Here is a 17,627-nt window from a genome sequence, read left to right as displayed (position 1 = left end):
ACTTTATTTAAATAGCTTTTTAAACAGCTGTAGCAATTACTATACCCTAATTACAACATCTTATTACAGTGCAATTACAATGGAATTACTGCCTCTTAAAACAGCTGTACAGTTTCAGAGCCCAATCATACTGAACGTTAGTGTTATAATAAGAATGCTCTTATCATTATGCAATGTTAATACTAAGTGTACTGTATTTATAAACTGTTACATTATTAGGGGATAGTTGGGTGAGATGATAAAGTACCAGAGAACACTCTAGATGGTACCCATATGGTGTTCGACTTTATACAACTCATTGTAATAGAGATGTATGTTAAAGGAGGAGAGGGATATTCTGTTACCATGTTTTGACAGCAATTTATTTTTCTGTCTGTATTGCAGTGCAAGTTCAACATCCTTTTTAGCAAAGACAATCTGTCTGAAAGAAAATACAACGATTGCATCAGTGTTATATTAACAAGAAACTGCTTATTTAGTTGTTTTTTTTATTTATTTTTTGTCTTGCTTTTGTTACATACCATTGAAAAGGCTTTGGGGCTTTAATTAAAATGTGCCTTGGACAATGCACTTGTTTGGTAATACGTCCCACAGTGCAGGAGATGGCTTAGCTATCTTTCTATCACACTTCAGTCAATTTGTGCTAATGACAAGGCTTTTAAAACAGTTAACAAATACTCTTTGCTTCAAATTAACTAAATTTCATATATATATATACACATATATATATATATATATATATATATATATATATATATATATATATATATATATATATATATATATATATATATATGATGCAAATGACTAAAGTGTATCCTACCATTTTTATTTTTTCTTATGTTAATCTAATATACAAAAGATTGGCTACACCGTTCAAATGGAGATTAAAGCTTTGCTCTAATTACTGTAAGTGCTTCTTTTCAACAGAGTAATCTTATTAATTTTACCAAGCAATGGCAACTCTGGAAATTAGAATTTGATTCCCCAGAAGGTGACTACTGGTAGTTACTATGGATGACAGTACGAATGCATACAAAGCTTTGGTATACAGTACACAGTTTTTAAAAAGGTCCAGTGGTTCCATAGGTAATAAAATCAGGAGATGCTTCTTAGCTCCATGAAAATAACTGTGGAAGAGCAGAGGCAGAGGTAAATTATCAGACAGGTAAAAATAATTATAATGGTATAAAAACTGGGAAGAAAATAACCAAGGCTTATATATATATATATATATATATATATATATATATATATATATATATATATATATATATATATATATATATATATGTGTGTGTGTGTATATATATGTGTGTGTATGTGTATAAAAGAAATATATAAATGAGAATGAGCAAGACATGACTCAAGTAGAATGGTCCCCGAAATGTTCTCCTTTTTCTAGGAAAGCAGCACAGCTGGGGACGAGGAGTTTGTTCTTGGATAACTTCACTTAGATGACTTGCTCACTAAATATCTTGACGAACAGATCATTGACCCTCTTTGAAAACATGCTAACATCTCTTTTTTAACCAGCTTCTGAAAAGACTCCTTAAAGCTAGCTTTTTGAAGTAGTGTGTCTGAAAATGACCATTAACCGCACCTTTCTGCAATCACGTTTCTCGCTGACATAACTGTTGCAAGTGTTTTACTCCCCTCTGCCTTTGCACTTCTCAGTGTCTTAACCGTTCCTTCACATGGTTAAGAGAGTTCGTATCAGCTCCAGATGCTCTTAATTCAGCCTACATGATGAAGATAGATACAAAAATAGATGCTTTGGATTTACTTTATCCATTTATTAAGAGCATTCATATCTGTGATTGCTTATTCATGACAACTGCTGTTTTGAAGAGTTCATTCTCAGTTAGTTCATTGCTCATTGATTAAAAAAAAAAAAAAAAAAAAAAAACATTACTGAAATAACTGCCTCACAAAATTGCATTAATATGTCCAAATGTTGAGGTCTCTTGTGCTGCTGAAGTCATCAGTAAGGCAAAAGACAGAAATGGGCACTGTTTTATATTTTCCGAAAGGAACTGGCCATCAAAACAATGAACGGTTGAGAAAATAAAATGAGAGATCAGGGAGAGACAGCAGCTTCAATTCCAGCCTTTGCCTGGTGATGCAGTGACATTTACACAGTGGAGTTATGGGTTTGAATACTGATTGTCAAATAAGCAATAAAGACCCTATGAAGCTGCTAAGGGAAATGGCTCTGTCTACAAGGCTTTTGGAGGAAAGGGTGAATGAAAGCCCCGGGGATCAGATAATAAGCCAATCAGACTCAGGGTACAGCGGTCATTAAAAAACAACAGACATACCTTGTGGTGGTCTATGCTCACAACTTGCTGTAAAACTAATTTATGTGTGACACAAATGAATCAATTATAAACACTTGTTTGCATCGCTCTATCATGCCAACAACAACAAAGTGTTATTGCATTCCATTTGTGTTTACAGAATATTCAATTTCTTACCTGTCTAAAGCTGAGGGAATGCGATGCCACTTTGTGGCTTGGAACCTGGTTTCAGCACTCTAGGTTTCAGGCCCCTGCAAGGCACACTGGGAGACTTGCATTACTCCCTGTAGTGCTGTTCTCTCCATGTTATGTCTGATCCTTTATTAGAACAGCAAGATGCTAAAAGTGTTACTGTGCGTTGAATTAAAATCAGTCTATGCCTGGCTAAGTGAATCAATACAATGCTCTGCACTCACCCTAACTCTCGTTTCAGTCTCCTTTACTCTCCCCAGAGATACACTGAGAGGTATTTACTGTATGCAATGATCCCAGAGTTAGCAGACACAGCAGTCAAGGAATTTATATTAAATCCAGTAAGTTTTTGGTAAAGCAAGTACAAGAGGTATAAAGAACACTGGCTTCCAAGAATACGGTGGCATACGGCAGCTTCCAGCTTGTCATGCTCGGATGACGTGTGTTGTTGAAACTAAACAAAACCAAAAGCACTCATTAGTGAGTCTGACACTAAAAGTAATTCCCGAGATTGTAGGCAATAGTACAGAGAAGGAGAAAGAAACAGTGAAAGAATCAATGTCCCAGAATAGAGACAAATGGATTTGACAAAGCCATAGAAGTGTAAAGGAGCATTGGCAAAAGCAGAGTCACAAGCAGTGGTTAGTTTCAAATGAACCCTGAAAGGTGGCTGGATTACCAAAGCAAACAGTGTTAGATATGAGAGTGCTTAAAGAAAAGACAAGCTGCAGCATCCAATCCTGGACTGACTGAAGGTAAATTGCACACCTGGAGCACTATCTAAAGCACAGCTGAAAAGAACATTGACAAGTCAATTAAACTGCTGCAGTTCAATATGTTGTTGTTTTTAAATAAAGAAAGTGCATTGTACTGTACTGTATATATAATAATGTAGCACTCATTTCATTTCATTTATTTTTTTTAATAATGATTTCCTCAACCGCATGGTCCTTGCTTTTGTGAGTAAAGTCACGTGCACAATGGTTATTGAATAGTGCAGGTCAATCGGGCGCTTCTCGATTCTTTAGATAAAATCGCCGACGCTATCGTTAATCTAGATCTAGATTTCTCAAAGGATAATTCGCTTCCGATTGCATACTCGTGCTGAGTGGTTCTTATAACTCTCGTTATTCTTTGACTGTGATGAATCTGTGTTGAGGTGCTTTTACTATGTGCTCAGGAGCTGCTCTTCCGTTCCAGTTGCCTGCTAGAGACATAATGTACGCTCGATCAGCTTTGTGTTACTCTGTAAGACCAGCTGTGAATCTTAGACACGCTGAATGGAAAACATACATATATATTGAACGAATCAGTTCGGATTTGAGCTGTAGTTTATAATTGACTGCACACATCATAACCATAAAGATTATCTATCGGGCTGGCAGAAGGCGCAGGTGTTGTTGTCCATCACAGGTCACTCTTGAAATCAGGACTTAAAGGATGCGTTGCAGTAAGAATACCTCTGTTAAGAAAGGGGAACAAGACTAAAAGGCTAAAATATGCACAAGAACACAGAAATTGGACTATGGAACAATGGTCAAAGGGACGTTGGACTAAGACTTTTGCACAGCACTGTGTGTGTGTGTGTGTGTGTGTGTGTGTGTGTGTGTGTGTGTGTGTGTGTGTGTGTGTGTGTGTGTATATATATATATATATATATATATATATATATATATATATATATATATATATATATATATAGATCATATATATGTCAGATTATATTATAAAATAAAAAAAAAATATCCTGTTCTATATTTCAATCTTTTTCAATGGTAAAACTAAGAAACAAATTTAAGTTCATCAGACAAACGTCTAAAAGAGGAACTGGCTAAAATGCTTGTCTGTGTGAGTCTTGCTTTAGAATCTGTGACTGAGAGTTTTTGATGGCGGTTATGCGGTGTTATCTGTCGGAATTCTCTCCTGGCAGGCTCTGCCTTTTCTTCTTTGTTTCCATATCAAAGGCTTTCATAGTTTCAAGACGAGGTGTTGCAGTAATTACACAACCTTTCCCTCATCTTTCCAGAGCTTTGATCTTTGGCTGTTTTCTTTGAGTTACAGAGGTGATTGGCACTTGAGGCGCTCCAGCGCTTGACAGCAGAACGACTCTGTGGGCACGTTCAGAAGTAACTGTTTTCTAGCAATCTAGGAAAATTGAGCACACTTACACTGTAGGTTTCATATTGCAGGTTTCTTATATTATCCAGCAATGAATGGGAAGTAGTAGACGCTCAAAGAAAATAGGCAAAGGTGCTGTACAAAGGATCAAAAGTTACATAAAAGTGAAATCTGTGGCAATGTTACTTCAGGGCTGATTTAATCCGCCTATACCCTGCTGTTTTAGATTACTTTTAGGAATAGTCCTGTGACAGCCCGGATAGGTGGTAAATTCAATCCAAGGTGATTACCCTGTGCTGTAAAATTCTCTCTAAAAAAAAAAAAAATCAATCTTAGGCTTAGGTTCCATTGATCAAATCGACGCCCCAGCCTCGATCCAATTCCATCCACTTGTTTCCAGTGACTTAACAGAACAACTAACTTCAAACACAGCTTCAGTAGTTTTCTGCTAATGAAATATGTTGCATGTTAAAACACATGGTCCTGGGGCTCATTTCAAACCTGAAAAAAAAACCCTGAAATGGGACATTTCAAAAGAGCCGTATCATGGAATACAATGAGCCATAAGTGGATCAATAGCCACCCATGGACAGCCCTGGTTCAGATTATTAAAACAGACCTCGATGTCAGGTGGCTGGAATGTGTGCGGAAGACAGTAATGCAATCTGATCTGGGTTTTAATTGGGTTCAGGTGGCAACCACTGAAGGGAATTTAATTTAGAGAGTATCCGACAGGCATGGTGCTTGTCTCTGGGTCTAGGAGCAGAATTTGCATTTTCTTCCCTGCCGTATAATAAAAGCAATCCTGTGACGCTAGGGGAATGGTTTTCATTTCCAATCTCATTACAGATGCCAATTAGATCAGAATATAAGACATGACATCCTACCCGGCACAACAAAAGAACTATCCGATCATGCATGGGGCAGTGGTATTACTGTTGCTGTGAATCACAAACTCTACAGTGGTTTACCCTTCAGTCACAGTGTGTATAATTGTACCATGTTACATTTCCTATCTATGTATATACATTTAGAAATACTGTGTCTGGAATATATACTGCAAAAGACAAAGCACTTCCCAGCACAGCGGAATGCCGTTGAGAAACTCCTTGAACATGAAAAGCGTTCAGCACAAAGCAACATCTATCATTCCCCAGCACACTTCCAATTTCCCCAGAAAACTATGAGTTTGGGGAAAAGGATTGTATTGCAGACGGGTGCTTGAGTGTAATGAGATATATTCTTTCTGCTGCATGTATTTAACAGAGAGAGCAGTAAAAAAAATTTCATTCAACAAATCATTGATATTTAAAATGGCATGCATACAGAGAGAAAAGTGTTCCAGTGTAGCGTAGCTTTAAATCGTCGAACAGTCTGATTGCTTAGGAAAAGCAAGAATGAACAGGGACCATTGCACAAAAAACTTTAGTTAATACTATTGTTTTTTTATAATACACAGATCCTGACAAATCAGACCCTTTCTCTAACACACAGACCCCATGCTATCGGCAGAACAGAGGGCTCTGGAATACTTTCAGGGGATATTGGTATTCACAGATCTCCTGGGCTTTGAGGGATGGGTAAGTGTTTCAGATTGGCTTGTTGTGTGATGCACTTCTTCTAATGATAATGCTGCCCCCTGTGGGTGAGACGAGTCTACAGCTAAAAGTTCTGTAATCACTCTTTGAAGCAGATCTCTTGATTAGTCACCCCAGTGCTTTAGAGGGGAGGGGACTCAACCTTAACATTTCTTCTTAAACTCATCAATGAGGTAAGTAGTTTGAAGTTTTTTTTTGTTTGTTTTGACAGACAGAAAAGATTCTCAAAGTTTCGGAGCGTTAATACAGAAGTGAAGTGAGTCAGTGAGCAAACAGAATAAGAAGGAAAGAGTATACAAAGGTAAACAAATACACATCCTGTCTTTCACAGTGGACAGAAAAGCGTCAGGAGGCCAGTGTAATTTGATAGACAGCTAAATAGGTTATAAACACTGAGGCTGGCACACTCTCTCTCTCTGACACTCTGAGAGGGGGGCCCTGTGGTGGAGTCGATAGGCAGTTTCAAGTGAAGGTGCCCAGGGTCAGGAGTTTAGGATTGCTGGGGACAAAAGCAAACCTCCTATCAACTACAGCTACTAGTTTAATTCAGTAATAAAAAAGGCTGTGTTGACTTAAAATTCTCTATTTGTGTAGGTTCACATTCTGCAAACATTGTGCATTACATTTTAAAAATATTTATTATTATTATTATTATTATTATTATTATTATTATTATTATTATAGTACTGATTGTGTAAAAGGACATTTAATATAAATTCAGAAGCATAGAAATCAGTATTTATTGCGGAATATTGATTTACTGCAAGGAAGTCTAAAACTTTTCTTGCTGAAAGTGAAAATCATCCAGTATTTCTTATCATCAGTAGTTTGAAGCCAGGGCAAAACTGTTTTTCTATTTAAAAAAAAAGGATTTACAGAAGCAGTTTTAATGAACAGACCCAGTTTATAATCTTCCACTCGAAACTTTTAAAGCATTAAATGTATGTATTTTTCTTACTTCTTTCAATTCTCAAAACGGAAAACTCCTAACTAGGCAAGGATTTAACTTTGAGGCAAATCCGTTTGAAAACAACACAGCCCTGCCTGACAGGTGGTTATGCAGTATCAGAGACACACACATGGGTAATCCTTGCTTCGTGCTGGTATGCTAGAAGCAAAGCCAAGGTAAACCAACCCACCAAGCTGGCTTGATGGTTCGCTAGATTGATGGTTCACCCTGGAGACTGCATGGAGGGATTACATGGTGATTACTAAGGTAATTGCTCCTTTGGACGGGTAAAACTGACAGAGAGCGATCGGAGAACAGGAATGGGTTCTGGGTTGGTCTCAGAAGGCGCACATTTTTATAGCACATCATTATTTTATGTCAATGGCTTAGGATCACAGTGTGTCAACCTTATGGGCTTAATTCCAAACCCTTTATCTGATGACATGAGGCTCCTGATTAAACATGATTGGTAACTGTGACAGAATGGCTGGGTGGACAGAGACCCGAAGACAGTAAAACTGAAGTTAAAGCACTACTGCGCTGTTTAATAAACAAAAGGCAATCAAAAAGTCAAACAAAACACTGTTCACAGAGCCAAAAACAAAAGGTCAAACAAAAACAAATCTCGCACACAGTAAACACTTACAAAATAACTGGCACAAGGGCCAAAACAAAAGTTTAAACAAAACTGTTCAGGCTGGGCAGAGCCTTCACTGAACTTTGTCACACCAAACAAATGTAGCCACACCCTGTTCACACCCACCCCCCCCCCCCCCCCCCCCCCACCTCCACCAAACAAAGACATTTCCCCTTTTTTATAGCATGTGGCTGGAGCCTAATTATCAATTGTTCAATTAGCTCCAGCCACATTCTCACATGTATTTTGGCAGGGATAGGAAATTAACCCCATCCTTGCCAACCACCACCAAATCACCACACAACAATATTATTATTTACAGACAGGGCCCTGCCCTGCCACAGTAACATTTTACAATAAGTGTCTGTAACGGCTGTGTATTTATATAGTAGTTACTTGGCAAATACACGTGTACTTAAGCAAAATGACAATGTTGTAAGTGATGCTGTGTGCAATTGCAATACTACTTAGAAATATTCCTTGGAGAAAAAACCTTTTTAAATGTAAATGCCTATGTAAAATACATGTTTCCAATGGCACAGGCTGCTAAATGCACAGCAAAGTGTAGAAAAGCAAAGTGCATGCATGGTAAAGCACAGAGCAGTATAAGCATGGTGAACTGCTACATATAACAGCAAGAAGCGTTCCTTTAATTTTTCGTAAGCAATGACGAAGTATGCAAAAGTCTAACTTTAAGAAATGACACATAAATGTTTGCACCAATTCTCAGCACTGCAAAGGTGCCTTACAATGGGACAAATTGCTGAAACCATTTTCATTTCTTTTTTTAATATTTTTTTAATTGCTTAATCTTTATTTCTGAGGCTTTAATGGCACCTGCCATCATTTAAACAGTTCTAGTATGACAGAAAGCATTTAACAAATCGATACAATGTTGCAAAGGCAACAGTTATCTTACACCTCTAATAAACATGTCTCCCTTTACAGGCACCAAAGGGGTGTATTCAAATTGTTACAGAATCGTTGATGTATTCTTCTGGTGAGGCTGACCTACACCAGCGGAAACAACTTTACTTTACTAAGTGATCTTAAACTTCGGTGTTAAAAGCGAGATATTTTGACATGCCGTGTGATTTATTGTGGAAAGCGCCAAATAGCTTAATTCTGTCAAGCCCATTTTCTCTCTCATTGTTTTAGATTGCTGCTTTCCTGCCATTTGTTATTTTTTAATAACATACAGTGCACTGTTACCCTTTAGATTCTAACACTTTCCATTCTGTGCACTTAAAAAAAAATACATGATGCAGAATCAGCGCTGGAATACTTGACCTGTACTGGTGCCCCATTCATTGCAAGACAGCAGGACCTCAGTCTAATGTCCAAACTGAAGGGCAGCACCTCCAACAGTGCTCCAGAGCCACAGTCACTTCCTGCAGGAATCTGCTGCCTGATTGCACTTCTATTATTTTTATGCAACTTCTGCCACTGAACTCATCACTAAACCCTTTTGATTAATCCCTAGCCTCTGGCTTGCAGTTCCTAATTCACTTGCTTGCAGACAGAGGCAAACGCGTCTTTGAAAAACTCTCCTAGTCACACATTAGGGTTATTGCACTGTTGTGGTTGTTTTTCTCTGTTGCATTACAGCTGAATGCTGCCCACATTGTATTAAGTTCAGTCAGAGCTCCACTAACTCCCTAATGCTTTTTCTATCTGCTAATGCTTGCATAGCTACTGTGGCAGTTGCGTGGCGTTATGCCAAAATGTCAGACAGAAACCCTCTGTTCATAAATGGTTCATCTGCTTAAATAACCTGGGATTCTATGAGACACAATTGAACAGTCTTTACTTCTGAACTACTTTCTGATCTTTCTGAATAAAAAAGGATCTGAAATGTTAATTTGCGTTAAAATGCAGATGCATCATAATGAGTAATTAACACTTTGATTTTAATTCTGCAAATCAAACTGAAATGCCACTTTCTGTTTCATTTAGGAGAATATTATATTTGGAAAGTGATTAGCTGCAGTTTGAAAATCTATTGAACACAGGCACCCCTTTGTGCTGTGTACAGCACAATCATAGAGGAACTGTTATCATGCCACTATCTAATCAATACACCTCCCACATACTGAAAGTATTAACATCCCAATTGACCCACTGGAGTACAAAATTGACTCTGCAACCACTGGGAGAACAAAGCTTGTTCTTCATTAAAACATAACTTCTTATGAGCTTTACTTCAAAAATAATACTGCCCAATATTATGAACAGTCCTGCTTAAAGAGTAATGGCGGGGTTCTGAAAAATATAGCGTCACACGTCCCCACGTGCTGCTACAACTGTTTAAAAAACGTGCCTGCTATTTTTCATTTCACTGTTAACATCCTGACAGCTTTTTACACTTATAACTTTAAAGTCTGTCTTTAATGTCCGCTCTAGTGCACTGACAGTGTAAGGATTATTGCCCACCTTGCCAAACAGGTAACACAGAGATAACGATCCGTGAACAGAAAAGGCCAGAGCACTTGCTGTGGTGTTTGTTTGTTTTTTTTAATCACTTTTTTTTTTTTTTTTTTTAAATCAAAGTAAAAAATGTTGTCAGGATGTTTACAATAAAAAGAAAAACTACAGGTAGGTTATTTAAACAATTGTCACAACATGTGGGGATGTGTAACGTTTTATTTTTTTCGGAATACTATAACTTTCTTTTTAAGGTACACATACATATAAATATATAAATAAACTGGTGCAAACTCTGAGAACTTAGATGCAGCACAGCAGCCATGAAGGTCGGGCGAATGAAATAATTCCAAACAACAGTAAAGTATTTAAAAGCCAACTGTCCTAACAGCAGCCTTGCAAAAACAGAAAGAAGCTAAGCTGGTCACCAAGACAACGTGTTCTTCTGAAAGCTCTCTTTCAGCACAACATTCTTCATTAGCTAGCATTCTTTCTCTCAGTAAAGAGCTTTCATCAAGTATTTTATCATCTGATAAGACAGTGAGAAATACACTGGTAACTGCGTCTCCTGTCTCTCTGTGCTGCCCAGCTAGTTCAAGTGATACTTTCACTTCTCCACAAGGCAGGTTTTATATCAGGTAAAGCACAGCTTGTCTTTAAAAAGAATGTACTTGTTTATATTCCTGTTCATGGTTTTAAAAGTCTTCTCACTTTATTAAATGTGCTGTAAGCACTGCCCCTTAATAAATAACTTTATTTACAGTATAGGTAAGAACATAAGAACAGAAGAAGGTTTACAAACGAGAGGAGGACATTCAGCCCATCTTGCTCATTTGGTCGTTAGTAGTTTATTGATCCCAGAATCTCATCGAGCAGCTTCTTGAAGGATCCCAGGGTGTCAGCTTCAACAACATTACTGGGGAGTTGGTTCCAGACCCTCACAATTCTCTGTGTAAAAAAGTGCCTCCTATTTTCTGTTCTGAATGACCCTTTATGTAATCTCCATTTGTATTGCAAACGGAACAGTGAAAAGGTTCTGTCAAAATATATGTTTTACCCTTTACATTCTGACATTTTCAAGTTTTCTTTTCTTTTTTTTTTAAAATCACACCTGTTTCTTTAAATGACCACTTACTGTACACTTGAAGCATATTTGGAATGTGTGTGCAGTTTCAATAGGAACTCGTTTTTTTTTTATTATCATTTATTTATTTTTACATGTTTAGAGAGCTCTTCAGTAAAAAGATTGCTTTAATGTTCCATAATTGTATTTGAAACTATCAGAAGAGACAACAACCCAGATTATAAACAAATGACCAAGGCATTATAAACATGGAAGCGATATATATATATATATATATATATATATATATATATATATATATATATATATATATATATATATATATATTATACATCTTGTAATACATCTTTCTAGTTAGTTTTCTATTAATCTTATGAAGAGTTTCATTAATAATAAAAAAAGAAACTGCTTATTATACATCAATGGGAGCCACACGCCTGTTTTGCACATATTCGTTAATACCCTGTCTATCACTTAAAAGCCTCAAAAAGGCGAACTGCCAGTGCTGAGCCGGTACAGCATTGCTATTTACCTGCACCCAAGTGTTCCCAGGAGGGTATTATTAAAAGCCTCTCTTGCTTTTGACCTTTTCATTTCTAGTGGCAAGCTACAGTATGGTGTAACTAATCAGATTTGAGCCTATCTATCTATCTATCTATCTATCTATCTATCTATCTATCTATCTATCTATCTATCTATCTGTCTATCTCTCTCTATATATATATATCTCAATGACAGTAGGATGGACTCTGGAATACATTCACGGGATAAGTGGAATGTCAAGCAGTGCAACATATACTAATAATATATGAAACATATACAATCGTGACAGACTGCGCCGATTATTATTATTTTATTTGAATGTGCAAGCGTATGTCTGACCTGTGTGCAGTAGTATTTTTTATAGCAATGTCTAACATCATTTCAAATGACAGCATGATAAAAAAAAAAAAAAAAAAAGCAATAGACAATAGTGCCCTCCTAATTCCCTCAGCGTGGCAAGTGCCCCGGTTTCTGTCGCGTTCTGCACTCACCTGCAGAACGGTCTTTGCCATGGACTGGTCCACTGTGGTGCAGATTTTAACCTCTGTGACATAGATCTGCCCCATGATGAAAAGCATGGGGGTGGCCAGCAGGAAAGAAGCTACCCAGATAGCGCTAATCAGCTTCTTGGTCCTGCTTCTCGACATGATGCTCTTCGCTTTGAAAGGATGGCATATCGCCATGAACCTCTCCACGCTGAGGCTGGCAATGTTGAAAGCGGTGGCATACGTGCACGCGTCTCTCAAAAAGTAATAGCCCTTGCACACAGCGTTGCCGAATGCCCACGGGTTGTGAACCCAGATGAAGTTATAGAGTTCTATTGGCATGCATAGCACCAGAATGAGCAGGTCGGAGACCGCCAGGCTCGCCAGGTGGTAGTGCACGGTGCTTTGCAAGTTTTGCAAAGTCTTCTTCTGAACTAACGTGTACACCGTGATGGAGTTGCCCAGGCACCCTACTAAAAAGAGACCGATGTAGATCACGGTGACCACGACTTTGGAGTAAATGTCCGTATTCACGTCAAGGTCGTCCTCCTGCTTCCCAGTCGTGTTATTTGAGCTGAGTGGTGATGAGGCATTGGTTTCAGAATATCCAGAGAGATAGAAGTCCCGTGTTATTAACTGAAAGTTGCGGGAGGTGTTGTGCTCCGACAACAGGGGTAAATTGAGATTCATTTTTAGTAAGCCTACAAATAAAATAAAAAGTAAAAAAAAAAAAAAATCTGCAACTGAGACTTCAGCGTGTGTTGTTTGGTTAACAGACCGCAAGCAGTCTGTTGGGACTTGTAAAACGCAAGCCAGTCTTGCTAGCTGAAGTTGCGTTGTGATTGATTTATCTATGCACGAGAAGAGGAGGCGTGGTGCTGATGACAAGACATTGGATGGTGACGCAAACATACAGTGGAGGCTCTATTTTTTCCCAGTACCAGAAGACAATGACATTGTGAAACATATAGAAACATATTATAGTCTGGTTACAGTATAAAAACCAAACCATTGCAAGCACAAGGAATTAATGCAGAATAGTTAAACGCATTGTATGATGCCTATATATAATATGGTGCTTAAAAGTATTGACACACTCCTATAATTTCAATGCAAGATGCTGTTGATATTATTAATTCACGTTGATATTAATATTACTACTATTGATGGAGAAGACAAGTAATTAATAAACTGACTTAATTAATTATTTCAAATGATTGATGAGTATCTGTTGAATCCTGATTCTCCTTGGATATAGCTCTCTCTCTCTCTCTCTCTCTCTCTCTCTCTCTCTCTCTCTATATATATATATATATATATATAGTGAAGCGAACTACGAATGTCAAAACAAGGAAGAAAAATGGGATGCAATTAAAATGGTAATACTAAGTGTTTTAGAAGGATCTTCTTATCTTTCATGAGTGCAACAGCATTCTCACCAGTCCCAACTATTTAGCTGTATCATTTTTTTTCAGGTCAGCCACCCTGCTAAAGCATAGGGAGGCTAGCAAGTCATAATATCCATTCTTTGGATATAAATTTGCTCTTTGCAGATTATTTGCAAAGTAAATTTCTTAATCTGAATTTATCATGGTTTTCCCTAAGCATCAGTGCAATGATCTTAATTGTAATATTTGAATGGACAAGTTCAGTGCCAGTGGCATTATTTGCACTGTTTGACAAGCATGGATTTATTTACCTCTAACTGTGTTTAAAGATCGAAATTCATTAATATAAGTCAGCGCAACTTGCAGTGAATGCACAGACTCATGTATAGTCTGCAGGCAAACACTTTTAGACCCAAATTGGCTGCGAGTATGATTGACACCAGGATGACCAACTTTGAATAATGGCTTATGTGTGACTTACACTTGATGCTCAGCCAGCTATTCAACAGCCGACAAGAGCATCTCAGGGGGTTCGCGTCACATTTCAAAAACTCCAGCTGTGCTCAGAAAGATCTGTCTCTGAAACCAATATGAAAATGATGCACTCAACAGGATCGGATTGTTGGGTGGTTTAATCAGTAGAGGTCCAGGGGAGGCAGCAGGTGTGGATGATTCAGGGTAACTGGCCAGAAGCTGTGCCTTTGCAGATGTGCACCTCCTAAATTCTCTATTGTGATCATTCTTTTGAAGCACACAGAGAGGGGTTTCTTGGTATCCAGTCACAGTGGTTGGTGTGGCATTACCTAAGACACTGCAAAAAAAAAAAAGAAAAAAAAAGATGAAGCTGAATTGATTGTACTGAATGCTGGAAGCTAGTTATGCTGCCTCTTGCAAAGAGCCACAACAAAATCCATACCTGCAACCAGCAATTTGATGTACATGTTTAGAGGTGTTGACTTGAGCTGCATATTCACTGTAAAGCAAGTCAAATGAGATGATGTTTGAACATTTTAAATATTAAGCCATATGTTTTGCCACAAATGGAAGTACAGTGTGATCTTCATGTGAAAAGTCTGTGAGGATAAAAGCAGAAGCAACATGAAGAAAGGGCGTTTGAATATCTTTGATAGCTTCCCTAACTAATAATGCACATTTGATTCCTTATTGCAAAATGCAAAAATAAAGGGCCAGGCACTAGCAGATTATTCGTCAAGAATTAAATAAATTAATTTATAATTCATAAAAAGACTTCCTAAAACAAACTTTGTATATAGAGTATTTTCAGCGTCTTGGAATCCTTTGTGAACAACCTGATGCAGCTCCCTAGAAATAAACATGTACTGCATTGTAATAGAAAATGGAGGACAAGACTGCAAACAACACATGAAACTTTAATCACTTCAAAGTCCTCCATCCAGATCAATATCTAATTTTGCGGAAACGTTTCACTGACATTATGAAATTATAAGTCTGCCACACTATTCATCTGGCCTGATTTTTGTTATATTGATCTTGATTAAACTTTATTTACGCTTTCATCAATAAAATGGCTAGAAGCCCCTTTTCACCAGTGGAGACGACAGGGTTCAGTTCAAATTGGCTACCCTATATGAATGGTTTGCTTCTGTCGTGATTGATGTTTTTGTTTTTCCTTCAAGAGCTTTGTGACATTTCTCTCTGGTGACCTTCAAAATGCTGGAAGGTTAGTCTAAATAAGCAACCTCTTGAGTGTTTGAAAAGAGTTTGGTGGCTAACGTGACAGGACTTCAAGAGATTAGCCAACTTTCCCATTGACAGATTCAGACACCACGCCAGACAATACACCTTGATGTAACCTAAAAAAAGGATGGTGAGTAAGTAGATTCAAGAAAATGCAGACTCCTTTTCTTCAATCAGTTGCCAGGTTTATTGAAATATGCAGGGAGTCTGGTCCCAGGTACAGGACAATCAGAATACTCATTCTTACAATTTTTGCATGACATTAAATACCCTTCTGTATAGATAGTCCACCTCCTCTTTCTCTGACATTTAACCAATAGCAAAGGTGCAACACATTATTCTGTTACCGTATATTTAATTGTGTGTATGTGTGTGTGTGTGTGTGTCTGTGTGTGTAGTCTTGTGTGACGACCTATGAATTCAATACTTTCTTCAGACCCCTGGCACCCCAAAAGGTCCATACATCTAGTTTTTAACATCTTCCTTGTTCATATCTCTCCGTTTTGCTTGAGACCCTTTGAGTCGAGTGGCATTATCTCTTATTCTCCCTGAGAAACTTTGGGTCCAATGGCAGTCCCTGGGAGCCTTTTAGCCCCTCTATGCTTTGCATTCCAAAAGTCTTAGAGCCTGACCCCTTCTGGTCCACAGCATTGTTATCTTGTTAGCTTGCAATCAATGCTGGGCAAGAAGCTTGTAGATGCAAGGTCTCTATCAATTGTTAACAGTACATGCAATTTGAACCAAACAGACTGCTATCTGCAATATTAATCTCTTTTCAGAAAAGAACACCAGTATAGCTCTGCCAGTCCACAAGTGTAGCAAACTGCTAATCAATTCTCGATCCATGTTTTCCAACATACCTTGTTACATTGTCTAGTCTGAGAATTGCATTGGATTGCATAGGATTATACGGTAGCATATAATTAGATAGTGTTACACAGTACATGTAATTATTGAAATTACTTACTGTGGGTTCTTTTTTACAATTTTTTTAAAGGTTTGCCTACAAATGATTATAATGATTGTATTTTAATATTTAAACACTTAAAATTGAACTTTTAAGTCAATGCTGTAAGAGCCTTTTTCTACCATAGAATTAAATGCAATTACTCTGCACTTCATGAATGAAAATAGTCAACACGACTAACTTAACTGATATATTATTATATACAGCAATGAAGAACATATTTTTACACTTCTTCACTGCATTAAATCTTTATACAAGAGGCATTTTTTAATATAAATATATACCTCATACACGTACAGCTATAATTACTGATAATCTGAGATGAACTTCACTTTGATTTCCCTTGAGCAGAAAAACAAAGCATTTTAAGAGGTTAATGGTGTATTAACCAATCACAATTCTTCTTAATTAGACAAACTATTGAATAAACTAAAGGATCTATTTTTTTTTCAAAAGGATATCCATACATCCATACAGAACAATGACATTTAAGCAAGGCAGCTACTGTGCAATAGTGATGAGCACATTGTTTCAAAGCAATACACCAGTGTATTTGTCTCTTCTGCACAAAAAGCATTGCTAACCTATTCTATACTAGTTTGATATATCCCTGGTTACAAGACACATGAATGAGTTGCACAGAAATGGATAACTGGCTGATTGCATCTATGAATATTCAGCCTCCCTCATGCACTGTTCGTGCACTCAGTTGCTACACACCTGCTAATGCAGCCTTGAAAGTTCCTTCAGTTACAGCTGCATTACCATATCCAAGCGATATATGTTATACAATAAATTGTAAAGTAATGACATGGAAAGTTCTTATTGATGATGCCAATCACTCAATTACAACACACATGAAAGTGTCGCCAATGAATGTGTTTCTTTGCATCCTAATGAAGGGACGTTGATAGACGATGGATTTGGTGGTCCACAAATCCCCAAAGGTATTCTTGAAAAAGCCAGAGTTAAATGGACTAGACTAAGCTTCCCAAATTCATTTACAGTGCTTGTGGTTTGCCGTACTTGTGACCAGACCTTTGGAGGTGAAACACTGGTGCATTAACCCATGATGTGACCTAACACTTTAGCAGGTCCATACGCACAAATTGTGCTAATCTGGATTCTGCTTTTCAAAACGCACCCAAAGCTTTTCATTGCCGGCATCCCCAGTGGCTCACCTTTGTGGCATTAACATTAACTAATGTTGCGATGTTTAGTCG

General features: G+C 37.6%; 1 protein-coding gene across 1 annotated transcript in view; it reads right to left on the bottom strand.

Moving 5' to 3' along the window:
* Positions 1-13,136, bottom strand: part of LOC121297748 (neurotensin receptor type 1-like) — a 28,157-nt gene extending 15,021 nt beyond the window's left edge. The window contains exon 1 of the mRNA XM_041224221.1: positions 12,337-13,136. Coding sequence (XP_041080155.1) covers positions 12,337-13,020 — 684 coding nt within the window. The 5' untranslated portion in view covers positions 13,021-13,136. The remainder of the gene's footprint in view (positions 1-12,336) is intronic.
* Positions 13,137-17,627: the final 4,491 nt, after the last annotated feature.

The sequence above is a fragment of the Polyodon spathula genome, chromosome 23, assembly GCF_017654505.1.
Source record: "Polyodon spathula isolate WHYD16114869_AA chromosome 23, ASM1765450v1, whole genome shotgun sequence".
Taxonomy (NCBI): domain Eukaryota; kingdom Metazoa; phylum Chordata; class Actinopteri; order Acipenseriformes; family Polyodontidae; genus Polyodon; species Polyodon spathula.
The sequence above is the reverse complement of the archived record's forward strand: the minus strand, read 5'-3'. Positions and strand labels throughout refer to the sequence as shown.